The sequence below is a fragment of the Phoca vitulina genome, unplaced genomic scaffold (assembly GCF_004348235.1).
Source record: "Phoca vitulina isolate PV1807 unplaced genomic scaffold, GSC_HSeal_1.0 scaffold19, whole genome shotgun sequence".
NCBI classification, from domain to species: Eukaryota; Metazoa; Chordata; class Mammalia; order Carnivora; family Phocidae; genus Phoca; species Phoca vitulina.
The window spans coordinates 13,287,042-13,304,680 of NW_022589722.1; the positions used below are offsets into that span (position 1 = coordinate 13,287,042).

Below are 17,639 nucleotides of genomic sequence, written 5' to 3' on the forward strand. Positions count from 1 at the left end.
TTTCTTTCTTTCTTTCTTTCTTTCTTTCTTTCTTTCTTTCTTTCTTTTTTTTTGTCAAGCATCTACTAACCTATATCTTGCCTTCTATGTGACATGCAATATGTGCAGAAAGGCAGTGGAGAAAAGTCATGAGATCCCAAAAGGAAACAGGAAAAGAGAAAGTATAGAAGAGGCATTTTATGATTTATCAAGAACTGGTAAGAATATTTTTTTGCAATTACAGGGGCACCTGGGTGGCACAGTCAGTTGAGCATCTGACTCTTGCTTTCAGCTCAGGTCTGATCTCAGGGTCATGATATCAAGCCCCGCATCGGGCTCCACATTCAGCACGGAGTCTGCTTGTGTTTCTCTCTCTTCCTCTTCCTTTGCCCTTCCCCCTCGCTCTCTCTCTCTCAAATAAATAAAATAACTTAAAAAAAGAATATATTTGTGCTATTACATATATAATATTTGAGATAAAATCTTTCCTTTTGGCTACCTAAAATTGTGATCTATTGAAAGCACTGCATTTAACAAATCAATACTTCAGATAATTTGTAAATGCATATTTTTAAGGAAATAAACTTTGAAGATATAATTACACATCGTTCTCACTAGCCATTAACTTCCTCTGTATTGGCTCACCCTAAATCTCGCAGGGAGCTTAATGATCCCCTCAGCAGCCTGGCTTTGGTCTTCATGCCAGCTGGAGTTCAAAGACCCACTCAGATGCCCATGTCCAGTGGCTGCTGGAATAACACTGTCTCAGCTTCAGGAGGACTATTTTCAGTCTGTGTGAACTAATTAAAAGGAAGGCCTTCGTTTGTCTTTCTGGCAATCCCCAAGCAGCGTGAAAGGTCCATGCCACCCTCTCTATTCTAATTTTAGTTCTCCTTTAATGTTTCTTCTCCCTTGCAGAAAAGCATCCTATGCTGCTAAGCACTTAGAAGCTTTTGTTTTTGTTATTTCTTCCATTTGGGAAGAAGCACTTTTCTACCTTACACTTTTTAGATATCCCCCTCCCATCAGTTTTCTTCAGCAGGAGGTGATGGGTTGAAACTACTAACAAAACTGGAGATAGTTAGTTACCTAGGGTAGTTAACTTCCTTAGCAAGTCCCCAAAGGGGCTCGCCCACAAAATTCTTCATATATAGAGCTTTCTGGATACAATTTTTCATAAAGTGGAAACATCTTTACAATTGGTGATTCTCAGCTTCCTTTTCCCCAGTAATTCACAACACACCTGTCCAGGATATCTTCATTGAGGAATTCAGATCTCACAGGTCACTCATTTTGGGTAAGGCACTGTTTCTCAATCTTTAAAAACTGATATCCTTTACTTTTGCTAAAATTAAAATTATCATGTAGCTTCCTCCCACCCTGCCCTACCTCACTGTCTCAACTATCTACTTGCCTATCTACTTGGATATCCAATAGTGTTTCAAATTTAAATGTCCTAAACTGAGCTTCCTCATCTCAATTAATATAAACTCCATTCTTCCAGTCAGAAGGGCCCAAAAATCCTTAAGTCACACGTTTGGTCTCTTTCATTTTCTCCCACTCTATATCCGATCCATCCAAAAAAAGATGTTGCCTCTACTTTATTTTTTTAAAATAGATGCAGAAGGGGTGCCTGGGTGGTACAGTCAGTTAAATGGCCAACTCTTGGTTTCAGCTCAGGTCGTGATCTCAGGGTTGTGAGACCGAGCCTGGCATCAGACTCTGTGCTCAGCGTGGAGTCTGCTTGAGGTTCTCTCTCTCTCTCCCTCTGCCCCTCCTGCTCATGCTCTCTCTCTCTATAATAAATAAGTAAATCTTTAAAAAATAGATGCAGAATTCTAGGGGTGCCTGGGTGGCTCAGTCAGTTAAGCGTCTGACTTTATATTGGCTCAGGTCATGATCTCAAGGTTGTGAGATCCAGCTCTGCATGGGGTTCCATATTGGGCATGGAGCCTGCTTAAGATTCTCCCTCTCTCCTTCTTCCTTTGCACCTCCCCCTTGTTCATGCTCTCTATCTCTCTCTAAAAAAAAGATGAAAAAAGATGCAGAATTCTACCACCTCTCACAGCTTCTATCTTAAAAAACCTGCTACCTGAGCAAAAAGAACACATTGGCAACAATTAGGGGTACCCCAGTGACTGAAATATCTTATCAGAAGGGCTCTCTGGTCATTCAAAAGTTTCATATGAGAAGGAGATGCATGGTGGTCAAGAGGAAAACAAGCTCCCTAAAGGAGCGATCCTCCATGGATCACCACTCTCAGGGGGCCCTAGGCAGCCAGGCGACAACAAAAGAGGTCTTAGCATCTCAGGTAAGAGTGGGACAAAGTACACAAGAAATTAACTTAGATAAAGTTCACTTATTTCATAATTCATTAAATAAATGGAAAGACTACTTTAAATATTTTGAAGGGAGATCAATGTAGAAATAAACATGGTTCTTTATACCGAATATTTCTTCTAAAAAATTGCGCTGATTTAACCACAGTATGTAAGGCTATTTTGTGGAGGGAGAAGCTAACTCAGTGGCTCACCTTCAGAGTTCTAATTATAATTGTTCTTGGTTTCTTGTGCATCCTCCTCTCTGAACCACCTCTTATCATTCCACCCCACTTCTTTAGTACCTTGACTTCAGCAATTCTTTGACCCAACTGGAATCTCCAATCCAATGATCCTTTTGATTTTTCACTGTTACTTGTTCCCTTGTTATCCTCTTTTTCCTACTTCTCCATCTTGAATTTTACGGTCAAACATTACTCTCATTCTCCTGTGTTCATATTTCCTTGCTCTTCAATATACCCATTTGACAAAAACACAATGTAAAATTTAACTCTCTGAAAACTATGCACTTGTGTTCCTCCATCTGAACTGAGCTGGAGAAAAACAGAACCACAGTGGCTAATCCAACTTTAAGTTCATGAACATGAACCTCAAATGGGCTCTTAATGCTGCCAGGCAATTATCATATCTCCCTTTTCCATTCACTGTCTCTTTCTACTAAACAACTCTCATTCCTTCTTCTCTTTCCTCAACCTCCACATCTCCTTTTCCCTCTTTCATCTCAACTGATACTGCTGCTCTCTCCTTAATAGAGAAAATAGAAATTATCAGAACAGATATTCCTCAGATTCTCACCACATGGATCCCTTTCCAGCATTTGTACCCACAGTGGAAACATCTTTCTTGCCTGTTTCTCATGATCCTATCTAAAGCCAATCTCTCTTCTTGGTTAATAGAACCCATTCTCTCTCCTCCTTCATCACAATTTTATAATTCTCCTTGGAAGATATTTCTTGAAAAGGTAGCTTATATTTGTTTTAAGTCCTCTCCTCCCATTCTCTCTTAAACCCATTATGTTGGGCTTTTGCTCCATCATTTTCAACCAAATTGCTCTTGTCAAGGTCAACAGTAACCTCCACATTGTTAAATCCACTAGTCAATTCTGACTCAGTCCTCATCCTACTCAACTTGTTAGCTACATTTGACAGAGTTGATGACACTTTCCCTCTTAATAACTTTCTTCATCTGAATTCAGAACACAATGCTCACCAGAAGATTTCCTCCTACCTAACAGGTTTTTCCTTCTCAATCTCCTTTGCTGGTATTGCCTTTTATCCCCTCTTTCATTGAGCTCAGTTTTTGGTCTTCTATCTACACTCATGCCATATCATCTAAATAGTGATGGTGTTCACATTTGTATCTTCAGACTGGACCTTCAGCTGCTGCTTGACACATCTATTCAGATACCAAGTAGGCTTCTCATCCTGGTATTTCTCCCTGTTCACCAAACCTGCTCTTCTGACAACCTCTCAGATGTCAGATCATAATAAATCCATTCTGACAGTTGTTCAGGACAAAAATCTTGCAGTTTTCCTTATTTCTTTTTCTCTCATATATTACACCTGCTCCACCATGAAATCCTACTGGCTCTACCTTAAAAATATGTCTAAGATCCATCCATTTCTCTATACCTCTACTGTTTCACCTTTGATCTGAGCTGTCTTCATCTCTCATCTTACTGCAATACTATAATAACCTCTTAACTGGCCTTCCTGCTTCCACTCTGTTCCCCTTCTTCAGTCCACTCACAACACAATAGAGTAATCCTCATAAACAGAAGTTAGATCAGGTCACTCTTCTTCTCAAAGACCTGAATTTACTCCTCATTTCACCTGAGTAAAACCCAAACTCCTTATAATGGCCTATTATTTCCTATATGATCTATCTGCACCCCTCTTCTTACTTACAAATATTCCATATTTCAGGGAATGGCAGTCTGATTTGACGAATCTGCTTAAACCAGAAACTTTAGAGGCTTCCTTGAACTTTTCCCCTTTACCATCATACATCCAATCAGTTATCATAACCTGTTGATGGTTTCCTTGTATCTCTCAAATCCATTTACATCTTTCCATTGCTGATGACATTGTTTCACCCCACCTCCAATTTAACCTCATCTCATATCTATCTACTACATTTTAATACCAGAGTGATCTTCCTAGTTAAATGCAAATCTATTCATATCACTCCATAGTGTGTCCAACTCCACATATCTGTCACTAACCAACTTTTTTGATGATTCATAAATTGATACTTGGAATATATAAGACAGTGCCTTACAAGTAGCAAGCTTTATTATAATTCAGGCTACTTTTGAAATGTCTGTTATGATAAAATCATTGGGTCACTTACTCAAAGTGTTTTACAGTACATAATTCATTTTTTAAAAGATTTTATTTATTTACTTGACAGAGAGAGATAACAAGAGCAGGAACACAAGCAGGGGGAGTGGGAGAGGGAGAAGCAGGCCTCCCGCCGAGCAGTTTGCCCGATGAGGGGCTCAATCCCAGGACCCCGGGATCACGACCCAAGCCAAAGGCAGACACTTAACGACTGAGCCACCCAGGTGCCCCTATAATTCATCTTCGAGGATATATTAGTCTTTGTTCTATAAATAACATTTTGTCAAGATTAATTCTTTTGTGCATGTAATCATTTATAAAATGAACTGTAGATTTATCTAATAATTTAGATTATATTTTTAATTTAAGAAAAGGTCAGCTACTATGTACATATCTAGGCTATTTCCATCTTAAGATTACTGTAGATTTTAAATAATAATATTAAATAAGAAAAAAAAATATTAAACAATAATGATGAAAATATTAAAGAAGAATATTAGTTTCCATAGTCTACAAAATATATTCACATAAATAAGCTCATTTATTACTAAAAGTACTCAAAGAATAGATATTATTTCCCTTTTTCAGAGGAACAAATTGGAGTTCAGAGAAGATAAGTGATTTGATGAAAAATATCCAGCCAATCAGTGACAGAACTAACTCTGGAATTCACACTCTTTCAATGTATACCATGTGGTAGTGCCTGTATGTGCAGGTTTTTATTTATTTATTTAATTTTATTTTAGAGAGGTGGGGGGAGGGCAGAGGGAGAGGGAGAGAGAATCTTAAGCAGGCTCCATGCCCAGCACAGAACCCTACACAGGGCTCAATCTCACGACCCTGAGATCATGACCTGAGCTGAAATCAAGAGTCAGTTGCTTAACTGACTGAGCCACCCAGGAGTCCCATATGTGCAGGTTTTTAAATACAAAGTATAATAAACCATCTAGATATAAAATAATGAATGCTACTTTTCAAGTTGATAAATGCCTACCTTAAAAGTTTTATTTATAAAATTAAAAGTTTTAGTTTTCAATGTAAAACAAATCAGCATTGTCCTTCCACACTATTACTAAATATCAATCTATTCTAAAATTTTTGATGTAACATGGAGGTGACATATTACATTAGGAAACCATAGTAACATGCTGTTTGAAACCATTTCAACCATTAAAAGGTTAGATTTTGGTTCTATTCAAAGGTCAGATCTGAAAATACCAATTTTGGGATGTGTGGCAAATTACAATTTCTTCACACATTTTGGACGGTACCACTGAAGTTCTGACAGCAGTAAAATGTGTGTTTCTATCCTCTCCCCCTAGTGGTCAGAGATTTGGGACTAGACCCATCGCTTCTTTCACTCTTAATTTTTGTATAAATAAATAAAATTTCTACCTACCTCAAAGGACAGTTGAAAAAATTCAAAAATTAATCATCCAAAAAAACCACTTAGTGTACCAACTAAAATGAATCTCAGATTTTCCTAAAGCAAGTATTAGAGGACTTGTCATTCCTCCCATTTTAGAATTTTAAATCTGGAACTAGTCATTCAAGTAAGTATTAATTGAGTAATAATCATATGTGCAGAACCTTTTCTGGGGTCTATACATCATTTATATTCACAAATCATTCCCATTCCCATTCCCTCCTCTCATAATGAATCTGGTGCATGGCAGACATACAATAAATGCTCATACTCAGTGAACTAGTGCAAGGCTTCATGAGTATCATAATGACTCCCCCTAACAGTTACTAACATTTATTGAGCACTAACTATGTGACAGACACAGTGCTAATTACTTTGCATGCATTCTCACTCTATAGGAGAAGCTAATATAAGTTAATATAATTAATTAATTGTTAGTTTAATTTTATAGCTAAGAAAATAATAGCATAAAGAGGTTAAGTCTTAGCTAGCTGGTAAGAAGTTCAGTCCCATAGTTAGTAAACAAACTTAGGTAGCCTGACTTCAGTGCCTACAAAGTGTCAGAGATCCATCCATTCTCCTACAGTTCTAGAAAAAGGAGAGAAGATAATAAATAAGGAAACAAATGAACAGTGTAATTTTACATAGTAAATAAGGATATGGAAAAAGGAAAACAGGATAATTTGACAGAAGTGACAAGAGCAATGTTGAAACATGGTTTATCCTCTTCCTGTGTTTCCTTGTCTACAAATAATAACACCTAATTCATATATCAGTTATGACATTTAAATAGGTTAATATACATAAAATGCCTAAAATAGTATATGATGTATAGTATTAAAGTTTTTGCTTAAAACTTATTGGTTATATTTATGATTGTTCTTTTTGCATCTTTGTTATTATAATTGTCATCATATTGAGGGCCTTACTCAAGATAAGGTGATCTGGGCAGGCCTCTATGAGAAAGTGTATTTGCACCAAAACCCAAATGACACTTAGCCACATAAAAATTTGAAAACAGATTCCAGGCAGCAGGAACCAAAGGACAAAAGCCCCAGGACTAGAATGCCTAGAAAAGAAGGCCAGGGTGGGCCCGGATGAGTTTGCTCAAGTTTAGATTAAAGAGCTGATCAGAGGGATGCCTGGGTGGCTCAGTCGGTTAAGTGTCTCCCTGTGGTTCAGGCCATGATCTCAGGGTCCTGGGATCAAGTCCCAGATCCGGCTCCCTGGTCAGCAGGGAGCCTGCTTCTCCCTCTCCCTCTGACTGCCGCTCCCCCATCTGTGCGTGCGCTCTCTCTCAAATAAATAAATAAATAAAATCTTTTTTTTTTTTTTTTTTTTTAAAGAGCTGGTCAGAGCTAGGTTATACTGGGCTTCATTGGCCATAGTGAGGAGTTGGATTTTATTCAAAGTTCAGTGAGAAGCCACCGATTATTTTAAGCATGATAATGACATACTTTGATTTGCATTTTATAAATATCATTCTGGTTGCCATGAAAAGGTTAGATAATAGCTTCCATAGAATATCAATGTCACCACTTCCATTATTTTTAAAATCTTAGTTTTCCTGGGGGAAAATAATTTTCTTCCTGTATTTTTAGAACGTTTGTATCAGTGCTCTTTTTTTTTTTTTTTTTTTTTTTTTATTTATTTATTCATGAGAGTCAGAGAGAGAGAGAGAGAGAGGCAGAGGCAGAGGGAGAAGCAGGCTCCCCGCCTAGCAGGGAGCCCGATGCGGGACTCGATCCCGGGACCCCGGGATCATGACCTGAGCCGAAGGCAGACGCTTAACCATCTGAGCCACCCAGGCGCCCCTGTATCAGTGCTCTTAAAAGTATAATCAGAATAAAGGACGTAAGAACGGTGTATATGTTTATACAGTCATATACTCATTTTGAGCAAAGGTTACATGGAATACCCATATAAATGATACCTTCTGATTCTAAAATTCATATTAATCATATCTAGTGGATTTTAAAATCATATCTCTTTAAAGAAAAGTAGTAGAATAGTTCACTTACTTTAAATTAATATAAGGGGAGGAGATTCTTTAGGCCTCACTTCTCATATTTCTGTCATTTGGCCTTACCAGTTATTAGCTTCTTGCCCTTCAAGAAAGGTAACATTGCAAATCTGATTGGGTGGCATGTATTACTAGTGAGTGGTTACTTTCCTTAATCTTCCCCTTACCCCGCACACTATTTCCTCGCACCTCTCTTCTCCAAGTTCACCTTGGTTTGAGTAGATTGAAAGCCCACTTAGGCCATACCATCCAACTCAATCTTACCAGGTTGATACAGGTTTAGTAGCCTCAAAGCAGCTATTAATAAAGTTGTATATTGTTGAGTTGATACCACTGTGTGGAGAGGGGTAAATAGTGGTGGAAGAAGAGCATTTCCAGGTCTCTGGTTATTTCACTACCATAATAGCATTAAGTCATCATCTTTAATATGTAATACCTGAAAGGCCATTAATGGATTCAAAAAGAATATTATATCCACACTCTGACAAAAATTATAATGCCCTACATTGCTATACATGTAGGTGAAAAAAAAAACCCCTGCAATTTAGATGAAGATTCCTCTTAATCCCTCTATCTCATTAAGGCTTTAGGTTTAAAAGTTCAAAAATATAGCTGCATAAAGTGAACTGTTTTACCTGAATGGCCTGTTCCCTTGTTCTTGACTTCTGTGGTTGCCACAGAAGAGGTGAGTGGACTAACAGGAGGGCTGGAAGTAAAGCTTGCACACCCTGCAGATGTGTTGATTTCGAAATATTCTTGGTTGTGATTCATTCGATGAAAATCCACAGAAGACACAATAGATGTTCGTTGTTTAGGCTAAAATAAATGAGCATGATGAGAGTATTAATATGATCATGTTCATCTTCAGCCCAGTCTCCCAATTGATTTAATATAACTGATGATTTTTTCAGTTAATCCATCTGGCTTTTATACTTAAAATACATATTGTGTTTTACAGAGAGACACTAAATAATCCCTTGATGAATTAAATAATGAAAAAATTATTTAATGAAAAAATATTTTGGCATAGTGGATAAAATAACTTAGACTTTTTGTTAGATTTTCCCAGAAGACTGTACAAATACAGTACATAGAATTTCTCTTAATAATCAATTCGGAAAGTTGCAATTCTAAGTCACCTTTCATTTAACTAACATTTATTAAGCATATGGCATTTGCCAGACCCTGAGGATATAGACTCTAATAATAAAAGAGCTCTTTGATTCAGATCAACATTGAAAGCATAATTAAGGCAGTTCTGTTTTTTGATCTCTATATAGTCCAAAAAATTGATAGCATTAGATATTGTCCCCAAGTATCATATGCTGGAATTTGATAATCAGAATTAAGTGAAGTTACATAGAACATTTCCCAGCACTTAAGAATCTACATGGTATTTGTTGTGAACTTTGATTTCCTTTTTTAAGGATTTTAATTAATCTCCAAAGAGCAAGAAAAGTCAATTTAAACATAAAAGTTAAAATCATGGAGCAATAGCAGATATAATCTATACACTTTACCAGTAATGGATTGTTCCATATAGCAGTTTTCTGGGTTTTTTTCCCCATAGTTTTAATTATATACACTTTTCTTCCTGCCTAGCAGAGCTTCTAACAATGTCCTTTAAAACTGCAGTCTTATTGGCTCTCAGAATTGTGTGCATTTCCTAAGAATCAATCCAAGTTTTCTTACTTCTTATTTTTGCTCACATTACTGAAATATTAACAATCTCCTATAATAATTAACAAGAAATTAACTGCAATTTCTTTACAATAAAATTTACCGCACCGGGGAGGAACAAGATGGCAGAGGAGTAGGAGACCTAAATTTCATCTGGTCCCAGGAATTCAGCTAGATAGGGATCAAACCATTCTGAACACCTACGAACTCAACAGGAGATCGAAGAAAAGAATAGCAGCAACTCTCTGAACAGAAAAGTGACCACTTTCTGGAAGGTAAGACGTGTGGAGAAGCGAATCCGAGGCGATATTTGGAAAGATAGACGGCGGGGGAGGGGCCTCCGTCAGGCGGTACTGGCAAGTGATAGAGCAGCAGAGCACAAAATCGGAACTTTTAGAAGTCTGCTCTGCTGAGGGACGTCACTCCAGTGGCTTAGTGGGGCGTGGAACCCTCGCAGGACAGTGTGGTCTCAGGACCCTCGGGGTCACAGGAAGACCAGAGGTGCCTGAGTGCGGCAGAGCTCCCAGGTATCGGAGCAGGGAAACCAGCTGCAAAGATGGAGCCAGGGAGTGGGCTCTCAGCTCGGGGTTCCATAAACCCTGATCTGCGGCACGGTCGGGCCACTGCTCTTCCAGCAGGGTCCCAACAAGTGGCAGATCTGGGGAGACTCCCCTTCCTCCCCTGGGAGGAGCAGCATGCGGGAGCACACTGCAGGAATCTCCCTTGGTTTGGAGACTCCAAACGGGGTCATGTGCTGGAGATAGAAACGCTTGGTCACAGGCCAGGTGAGCATGGAGTGCAGACGGAGACCGGGGAGATGGGAGTGATTGACTTCTTTTCTCTGGGGGCACACTGAGGAGTGGGGCCCTGAGTTCTTGGCTCCTCCGGGCGGAGATTGGGAGGCCGCCATTTTCACTCTCATCCTCCAAAGCTGTACGGAAAGCTTGCAGGGAACAAAAGCTCCTGAGAGCAAACCCAAGCAGATTACTTAGCCCAGACTGGCAAGGGCGGGGCAATTCCGCCTCTGGCAAAGACATTTGGGAACCATGGCAACAGGCCCCTCCCCCAGAAGATCAGCAAGAACAGCCTGCCAAGACCAAGTTTACTGATCAATGAGAACGGCAGAACTCCAGCGCTAGGGGAATACTGCACATAGAATTCATGGCTTTTTTCCCCATGATTCTTTAGTCTTTCAAAGTTAATTTTTAAAATTTTCTTTTTCTATTTTTTTTTAATTTTTCTTTTTCCCCTTTTCAACCAACATCGTATCAATCCCCTTTTCAAAAATCTTTTTTATTTTTCACTTTTAGAGTCATATTCTATCCCTTCATTGTAGTTAACCTTATTTTTTGTATATATATATAAGTTGTTCTCACTTTAAAATTTTGGGATACAGTTTCTTCTAACAGACCAAAATATACTCTAAATCTCTGGTGTATGGCTTTGTTCTAGTCTCCTGCCTGATCACATTCTCTCCCCCTTTTTTTTTTTAATTTCTCTTCTTTCTTTTTTCAACCAACTTCTTTTCAATTCCTTTTATAAAATCTTTTATAATTTTCATCTTTACAGTCATATTCCATCCCTTCATCGTATTTACCCTTATTTTTGTACATATATGTTTTTCTTTCTTTAAAACTTTGGGAGACAGTGTCTTCTAACAGACCAGAATATGCCCAAAATCTAGTGTGTGGCACTGATCTATTCACCAGCCTGATCATATTTGATCATATTCTTTTTTTTTTTTTTTTCTCCTTTCTTTCCCTTTCTTTTTCCCCCAGTTTTGGGTCTCTTCTGATTTGTTTAGTGTATATGTTTCTGGGGTCGTTGTTACCCTGTTAGCAATTTCTTCTCTCATTGATCTGTTCTCCTCTGGACAAAATGACAAGATGGAAAAACTCACCTCAAAAAAAAGAACAAGAGGCAGTACCGACTGCCAGGGACCTAATCAATACAGACATTAGTAAGATGTCAGAATTAGAGTTCAGAATGACAATTATAAAGATACTAGCTGGGCTTGAAAAAAGCATGGAAGATACTAGAGAAACACTTTCTGTAGAAATAAAAGAACTAAAATCTAGCCAAGTTGAAATAAAAAAGGCTATTAATGAGGTGCCATCAAAAATGGAGGCTCTAACTGCTAGGATAAATGAGGCAGAAGAAAGAATTAGTGATATAGAAGACCAAATGATGGAAAATAAAGAAGCTGAGAAAAAGAGAGATAAACAACTACTGGATCACGAGGGCAGAATTCGAGAGATAATTGATACCATAACAAAACAGTATTAGAATAATTGGGATCCCAGAAGAAGAAGAAAGAGAGAGAGGGGCAGAAGGTATATTGGAGCAAATTATAGCAGAGAACTTCCCTAATTTGGGCAAGGAAACAGGCATCAAAATCCAGGAAGCACAGAGAAACACCTCTCAAAATCAATAAAAATAGGTCAACACCCCGACATCTAATAGTAAAACTTATGAGTCTCAGAGACAAAGAGAAAATCCTGAAAGCAGCTCAGGAGAAGAGGTCTGTAACCTACAATGGTAGAAACATTAGTTTGGCAGCAGACCTATCCACAGAGATCTGGGAGGCCAGAAAGGACTGGCATGATATATTTAGAGCACTAAATGAGAAAAATATGCAGCCAAGAATACTATATCCAGCTAGGCTGTCATTGAAAATAGAAGGAGAGATAAAAAGCTTCCAGAACAAACAAAAACTAAAAGAGTTTGCAAACACCAGACCAACCCTACAAGAAATATTGAAAGAGGTCCTCTAAGCAAAGAGAGAGCCTAAAAGTAACATAGACCAGAAAGGAATAGAGACAATATACAGTAACAGTCACCTTACAGGCCATACAATGGCACTAAATTCATATCTTTCAATAGTTACCTTGAATGTAAATGGGCTAAATGCCCCAATCAAAAGACACAGATTGAATAAAAAAACAAGACCCATCAATATGCTGCCTGCAAGAGACTCATTTTAGACCCAAAGACACCTCCAGATTGAAAGTGAGGGGGTGGAAAACCATGTACCATGCTAATGGACACCAAAAGAAAGCTGGGGTGGCAATCCTTATATCCGACAAATTAGATTTTAAACCAAAGACTATAATAAGAGATGAGGAAGGACACTATATCCTACTTAAAGTGTCTACCCAACAAGAAGATCTAACAATTATAAATATCTATGCTGTTATATGGGAGCAGCCAATTATATAAGGCAATTAATAACAAAAGCAAAGAAACACATCGACAACAATACAATAATAGTGGGGGACTTCAACACCACCCCCACTGAAATGGACAGATCATCTAAGCAAAAGATCAACGAGGAAATAAAGGCTTTAAATGATACACTGGACCAAATGGACTTCACAGATATATTCAGAACATTCCATCCCAAAGCAACAGAATACACATTCTTCTCTACTGCCCATGGAACATTCTCCAGAATAGATCACATCCTAGGTCACAAATCAGGTCTCAACCAGTACCAAAAGATTGGGATCATTCCCTGCCTATTTTCAGACCAAAATGCTTTGAAACTAGAACTCAGAATAGGAAAGTCGGAAAGAACTCAAACACATGGAGGCTAAAGAGCATCCTACTAAAGAATGAATGGGTCAACCAGGAAATTAAAGAAGAATTTAAAAAATGCATGGAAACCAATGAAAATGAAAACACAACTGTTCAAAATCTTTGGGATGCAGCAAAGGTGGTCCTAATAGGAAAGTATATAGCAATACAAGCCTTTCTCAAGAAACAAGAAAGGTCTCAAATACACAACCTAACCCTACACCTAAAGGAGCTGGAGAAAATAAAGGCTAAACCCAGCAGGAGAAGAGAAATAATAAAGATCAGAGCAGAAATCAATGAAATAGAAACCAAAAGAACAGTAGAACAGATCAACGAAACTAGGAGCTGGTTCTTGAAAGCATTAACAAGATTGATAAGTCCCTGGCCAGACTTATCAAAAAGAAAAGAGAAAAGACCTAAATAAATAAAATCATGAATGAAAGAGGAGAGATCAAAACCAACACCAAAGAAATACAAACAATTATAAGAACATATTATGAGCAACTATAAGACAGCAAATTGATAATCTAGAAGAAATGGATGCATTCCTAGAGATGTATGAACTACCAAAACTGAGCCAAGAAGAAGTAGAAAACCCAAACAGACCTGTAACCACTAAGGAAATTGAAGCAGTAATCAAAAATCTCCCAACAAACAAGAGCCCAGGGTCAGATGGCTTCCCAGGGGAATTCTACCAAACATTTAAAGAATTAATACCTATTCTTCTGAAACTGTTCCAAAAAATAGAAACAGAAGGAAAACTTACAAACTCATTTTATGAGGCCAGCATTACTGTGATCCCAAAATCAGACATGAAAAGGATTATTCACCATGACCAAGTGGGATTTATCCCTGGGCTGCGAGGTTGGTTCAACATCCACAAATCAATCAATGTGATACAATACATCAATAAAAGAAAGAACAAGAATCATATGATCCTCTCAATAGATGCAGAAAAAGCATTTGACAAAGTACAGCATCCTTTCTTGATCAAAACTCTTCAGAATATAGATATAGAGGGTACATACCTCAATATCATAAAAGCCATCTATGAAAAACCCACAGTGAATATCATTCTCAATGGGGAAAAATTGAGAACTTTTCCCCTAAGGTCAGGAACCCAGCAGAGATGTCCACTATCACCACTGCTATTCAACATAGTATCAGAAGTCCTAGTCCACTTGGTCATGGTGAATAATCCTTTTCATGTACTGTTGGATCCTATTGGCTAGTATTTTGGTGAGAATTTTTGCATCCATGTTCATCAGGGATATTGGTCTGTAGTTCTCCTTTTTGATGGGGTCTTTGTCTGATTTTGGGATCACAGTAATGCTGGCCTCATAAAATGAGTTTGTAAGTTTTCCTTCTGTTTCTATTTTTTGGAACAGTTTCAGAAGAATAGGTATTAATTCTTTAAATGTTTGGTAGAATTCCCCTGGGAAGCCATCTGACCCTGGGCTCTTGTTTGTTGGGAGATTTTTGATTACTGCTTCAATTTCCTTAGTGGTTACAGGTCTGTTTGGGTTTTCTACTTCTTCTTGGCTCAGTTTTGGTAGTTCATACATCTCTAGGAATGCATCTATTTCTTCTAGATTATCAATTTGCTGTCTTATAGTTGCTCATAATATGTTCTTATAATTGTTTGTATTTCCTTGGTGTTGGTTTTGATCTCTCCTCTTTCATTCATGATTTTATTTATTTAGGTCTTTTCTCTTTTCTTTTTGATAAGTCTGGCCAGGGACTTATCAATCTTGTCCATCAACAGATGCATGGATAAAGAAGATGTGGTATGTATATATACAATGGAATATTATGCAGCTATCAAAAACAAAAACAAAATCTTGCCATTTGCAATGACGTGGATGGAACTAGAGTGTATTATGCTAAGCGAAATAAGTCAATCTGAGAAAGACAAGTATCATATGATCTCACTGATATGAGGAATTCTTAGGAAACAAAGTGAGGATTGCTGGAGTGGTGGGGGGTGGGAGGGATGGGGTGGCTGGGTGATAGACATTGGGGAGGGTATGTGCTATGGTGAGCATTCTGAATTATGTAAGACTGATGAATCACAGACATGTACCTCTGAAACAAATAATACATTATATGTTAAAAAAAAAAGAAGAAGAAGAAATAGTAGGAAGGGAAAAATGAAGGGGGGGAAATTGGAGGGGGAAATGAACCATGAGAGACTATGGACTCTGAGAAACAAACTGAGGGTTTTAGAGGGGAGGGGGTGGGGGAATGGGTTAGCCTGGTTTTGGGGATTAAGGAGGGTATATATTGAATGGAGCACTGGGTGTTATATGCAAACAATGAATCATGGAACACAACATCAAAAACTAATGATGTAATGAATGGTGACTAATATAACATAATATAATAAAATTAAAAAAATAAAAATAAATAAAATTTACTGTATTTTACTATCCCCAAAGTACAATAAACTTTTGGTTTACTAACATTTTCACTGCTCTCAAATACCTGATAATTTAACCACTATACTCTATAGATTATTTTTCTGCAAAATATTCTGGTTACCCTCTCTCTTCCAGCTTATCATGTTTTTTTTAAGTAGATATCATTTAGTCTATAATCTAATATATACAATGATAATGAAAAGGTCTCTATTTTATTGTTTTTTTTTATATAAAGGGTGGAAATTATCACACTATGCTTTACTATTTCACTATTACCATATTTTTGTGAAAGAGGTTTAGGGGCATTGCTATATAAGCAAGTCATTTATTATTATGACATATCAACTCGGTAGTAGAATTCAAATTAGTACCCGCCTAGGATTCAGTTGATTTTGAAGTATGAAAGATTGGGGTGTAATGTCAGGCTTAGTTTCTCATCAAATGTCTGTCCTTGGGGCTAATGAATCTCAATTTCACATTCATGTTCTTTCTAATAGATGATATAACAGTAATTAAAAGGCATGAAATATGACACTGGCTCCAATGGAAACACAAGTATGTCCATCATCTTCGTTTTGTTTTATCATATTATGTTATGATTTTGTTTCACTTCATATATAAGCAATGGACAAAATTTGTATAATGTTCCTTCTCATAAACTTTATAAAGATCAAGCCAACTGATACATATGACTCCTTTACTTCTGTTTCTTTTTTTAATGAACGATTCTTCTAATAAGTTGGATGTGAAGCTAAAGAAAAAGTTATAAATAAATGGAAATTAGAAAAAATTCACTATACCTAAAGTAATTTCTTTGTGCTTAGAGTTTAGTCTTGAAGATACATTTTTTGGTGTTTAATTTTACTTTTTTAATTTTTAATTTAATTTTTTTATTATGTTCAGTTAACCAACATATAGTACATCATTAGTTTTTGATGTCGTGTTCAATGATTCATTAGTTGTGTATAACAGCCAGTGCTCATAAGAACACGTGCCCTCAATACCCATTACCCAGTTACCCCATCCCCTCAACCCCCTCCCTTCTGTAACCCTCATTTACTTCTGTTTCTTTATCTAAAGATTTTATTTATTTATTTATTTTTATTTTTTTTATTTATTTAAGAGAGAGAGCAGGAAGAAAGAGGGAGCATGAGTGGGGGGAGGGGCAGAGGGAGAGGGAGAAGCAGACTCCCCACTGAGCAGGGGGCCCTACACCGGGCTTGATCCCAGGATCCTGGGACCATGACCCAAGCAGAAGGCAAACGTTTAACCGACTGAGCCACCCAGGCTACTTCTGTTTCTTAAACACATATTTCTGAACTTGACTATCCAAAGCTCTAATTATGTTGAAATCACAATTCGTTATGCAATCATGAAAGCAAACAGGCTATTTTGTTGTTGTTGTTGTATTGATTCATTCTAAAAATATTTGCTTAGTGTATACTAAATTGCAGATACCTTAATAAGCAGTGTGATAGGAATAAGACTAATAAGACATTGTCCCTGTTCTCCAGCTTATTATAGACTTGAAGTGGGAGAAGGGATGGTGCATGAAGGAAGAAACAAGCAATCCAAGGATTATGCATTACTGCATTATTATACAGTGATAAGGTCTATGATAAGTGGAGGCACAAAATATAAAAGGTGAGCCTCTACTTTAGGGAGGGGATCAGGAAAGGCTTCCACAAGCAGGTGATTGATGGCTGAGTTGAATCTCAGTGAAGCAGAGACGGTGGACAGACAAAAGAGGATGGGGAGAAGAAAAGTACAAACTACAAATAGTTCATAATAGCTGTAGTGCAGAGAATGTGAGGGAGTGGTGGTTTTAAGCCATGAGATATTACAAGTTGCAGG

At 37.6% G+C, this 17,639-nt stretch overlaps 1 protein-coding gene across 13 annotated transcripts in view; it reads right to left on the minus strand.

Annotated features, from left to right (window-relative positions):
- Nucleotides 1-17,639, minus strand: part of ANKS1B (ankyrin repeat and sterile alpha motif domain containing 1B) — a 1,095,895-nt gene that overhangs the window by 622,680 nt on the left and 455,576 nt on the right. For all 13 annotated transcript variants that reach the window (XM_032416344.1, XM_032416343.1, XM_032416340.1 and 10 more), the window contains exon 12: nucleotides 8,745-8,925. In XM_032416344.1, coding sequence (XP_032272235.1) covers nucleotides 8,745-8,925 — 181 coding nt within the window. The remainder of the gene's footprint in view (nucleotides 1-8,744; nucleotides 8,926-17,639) is intronic.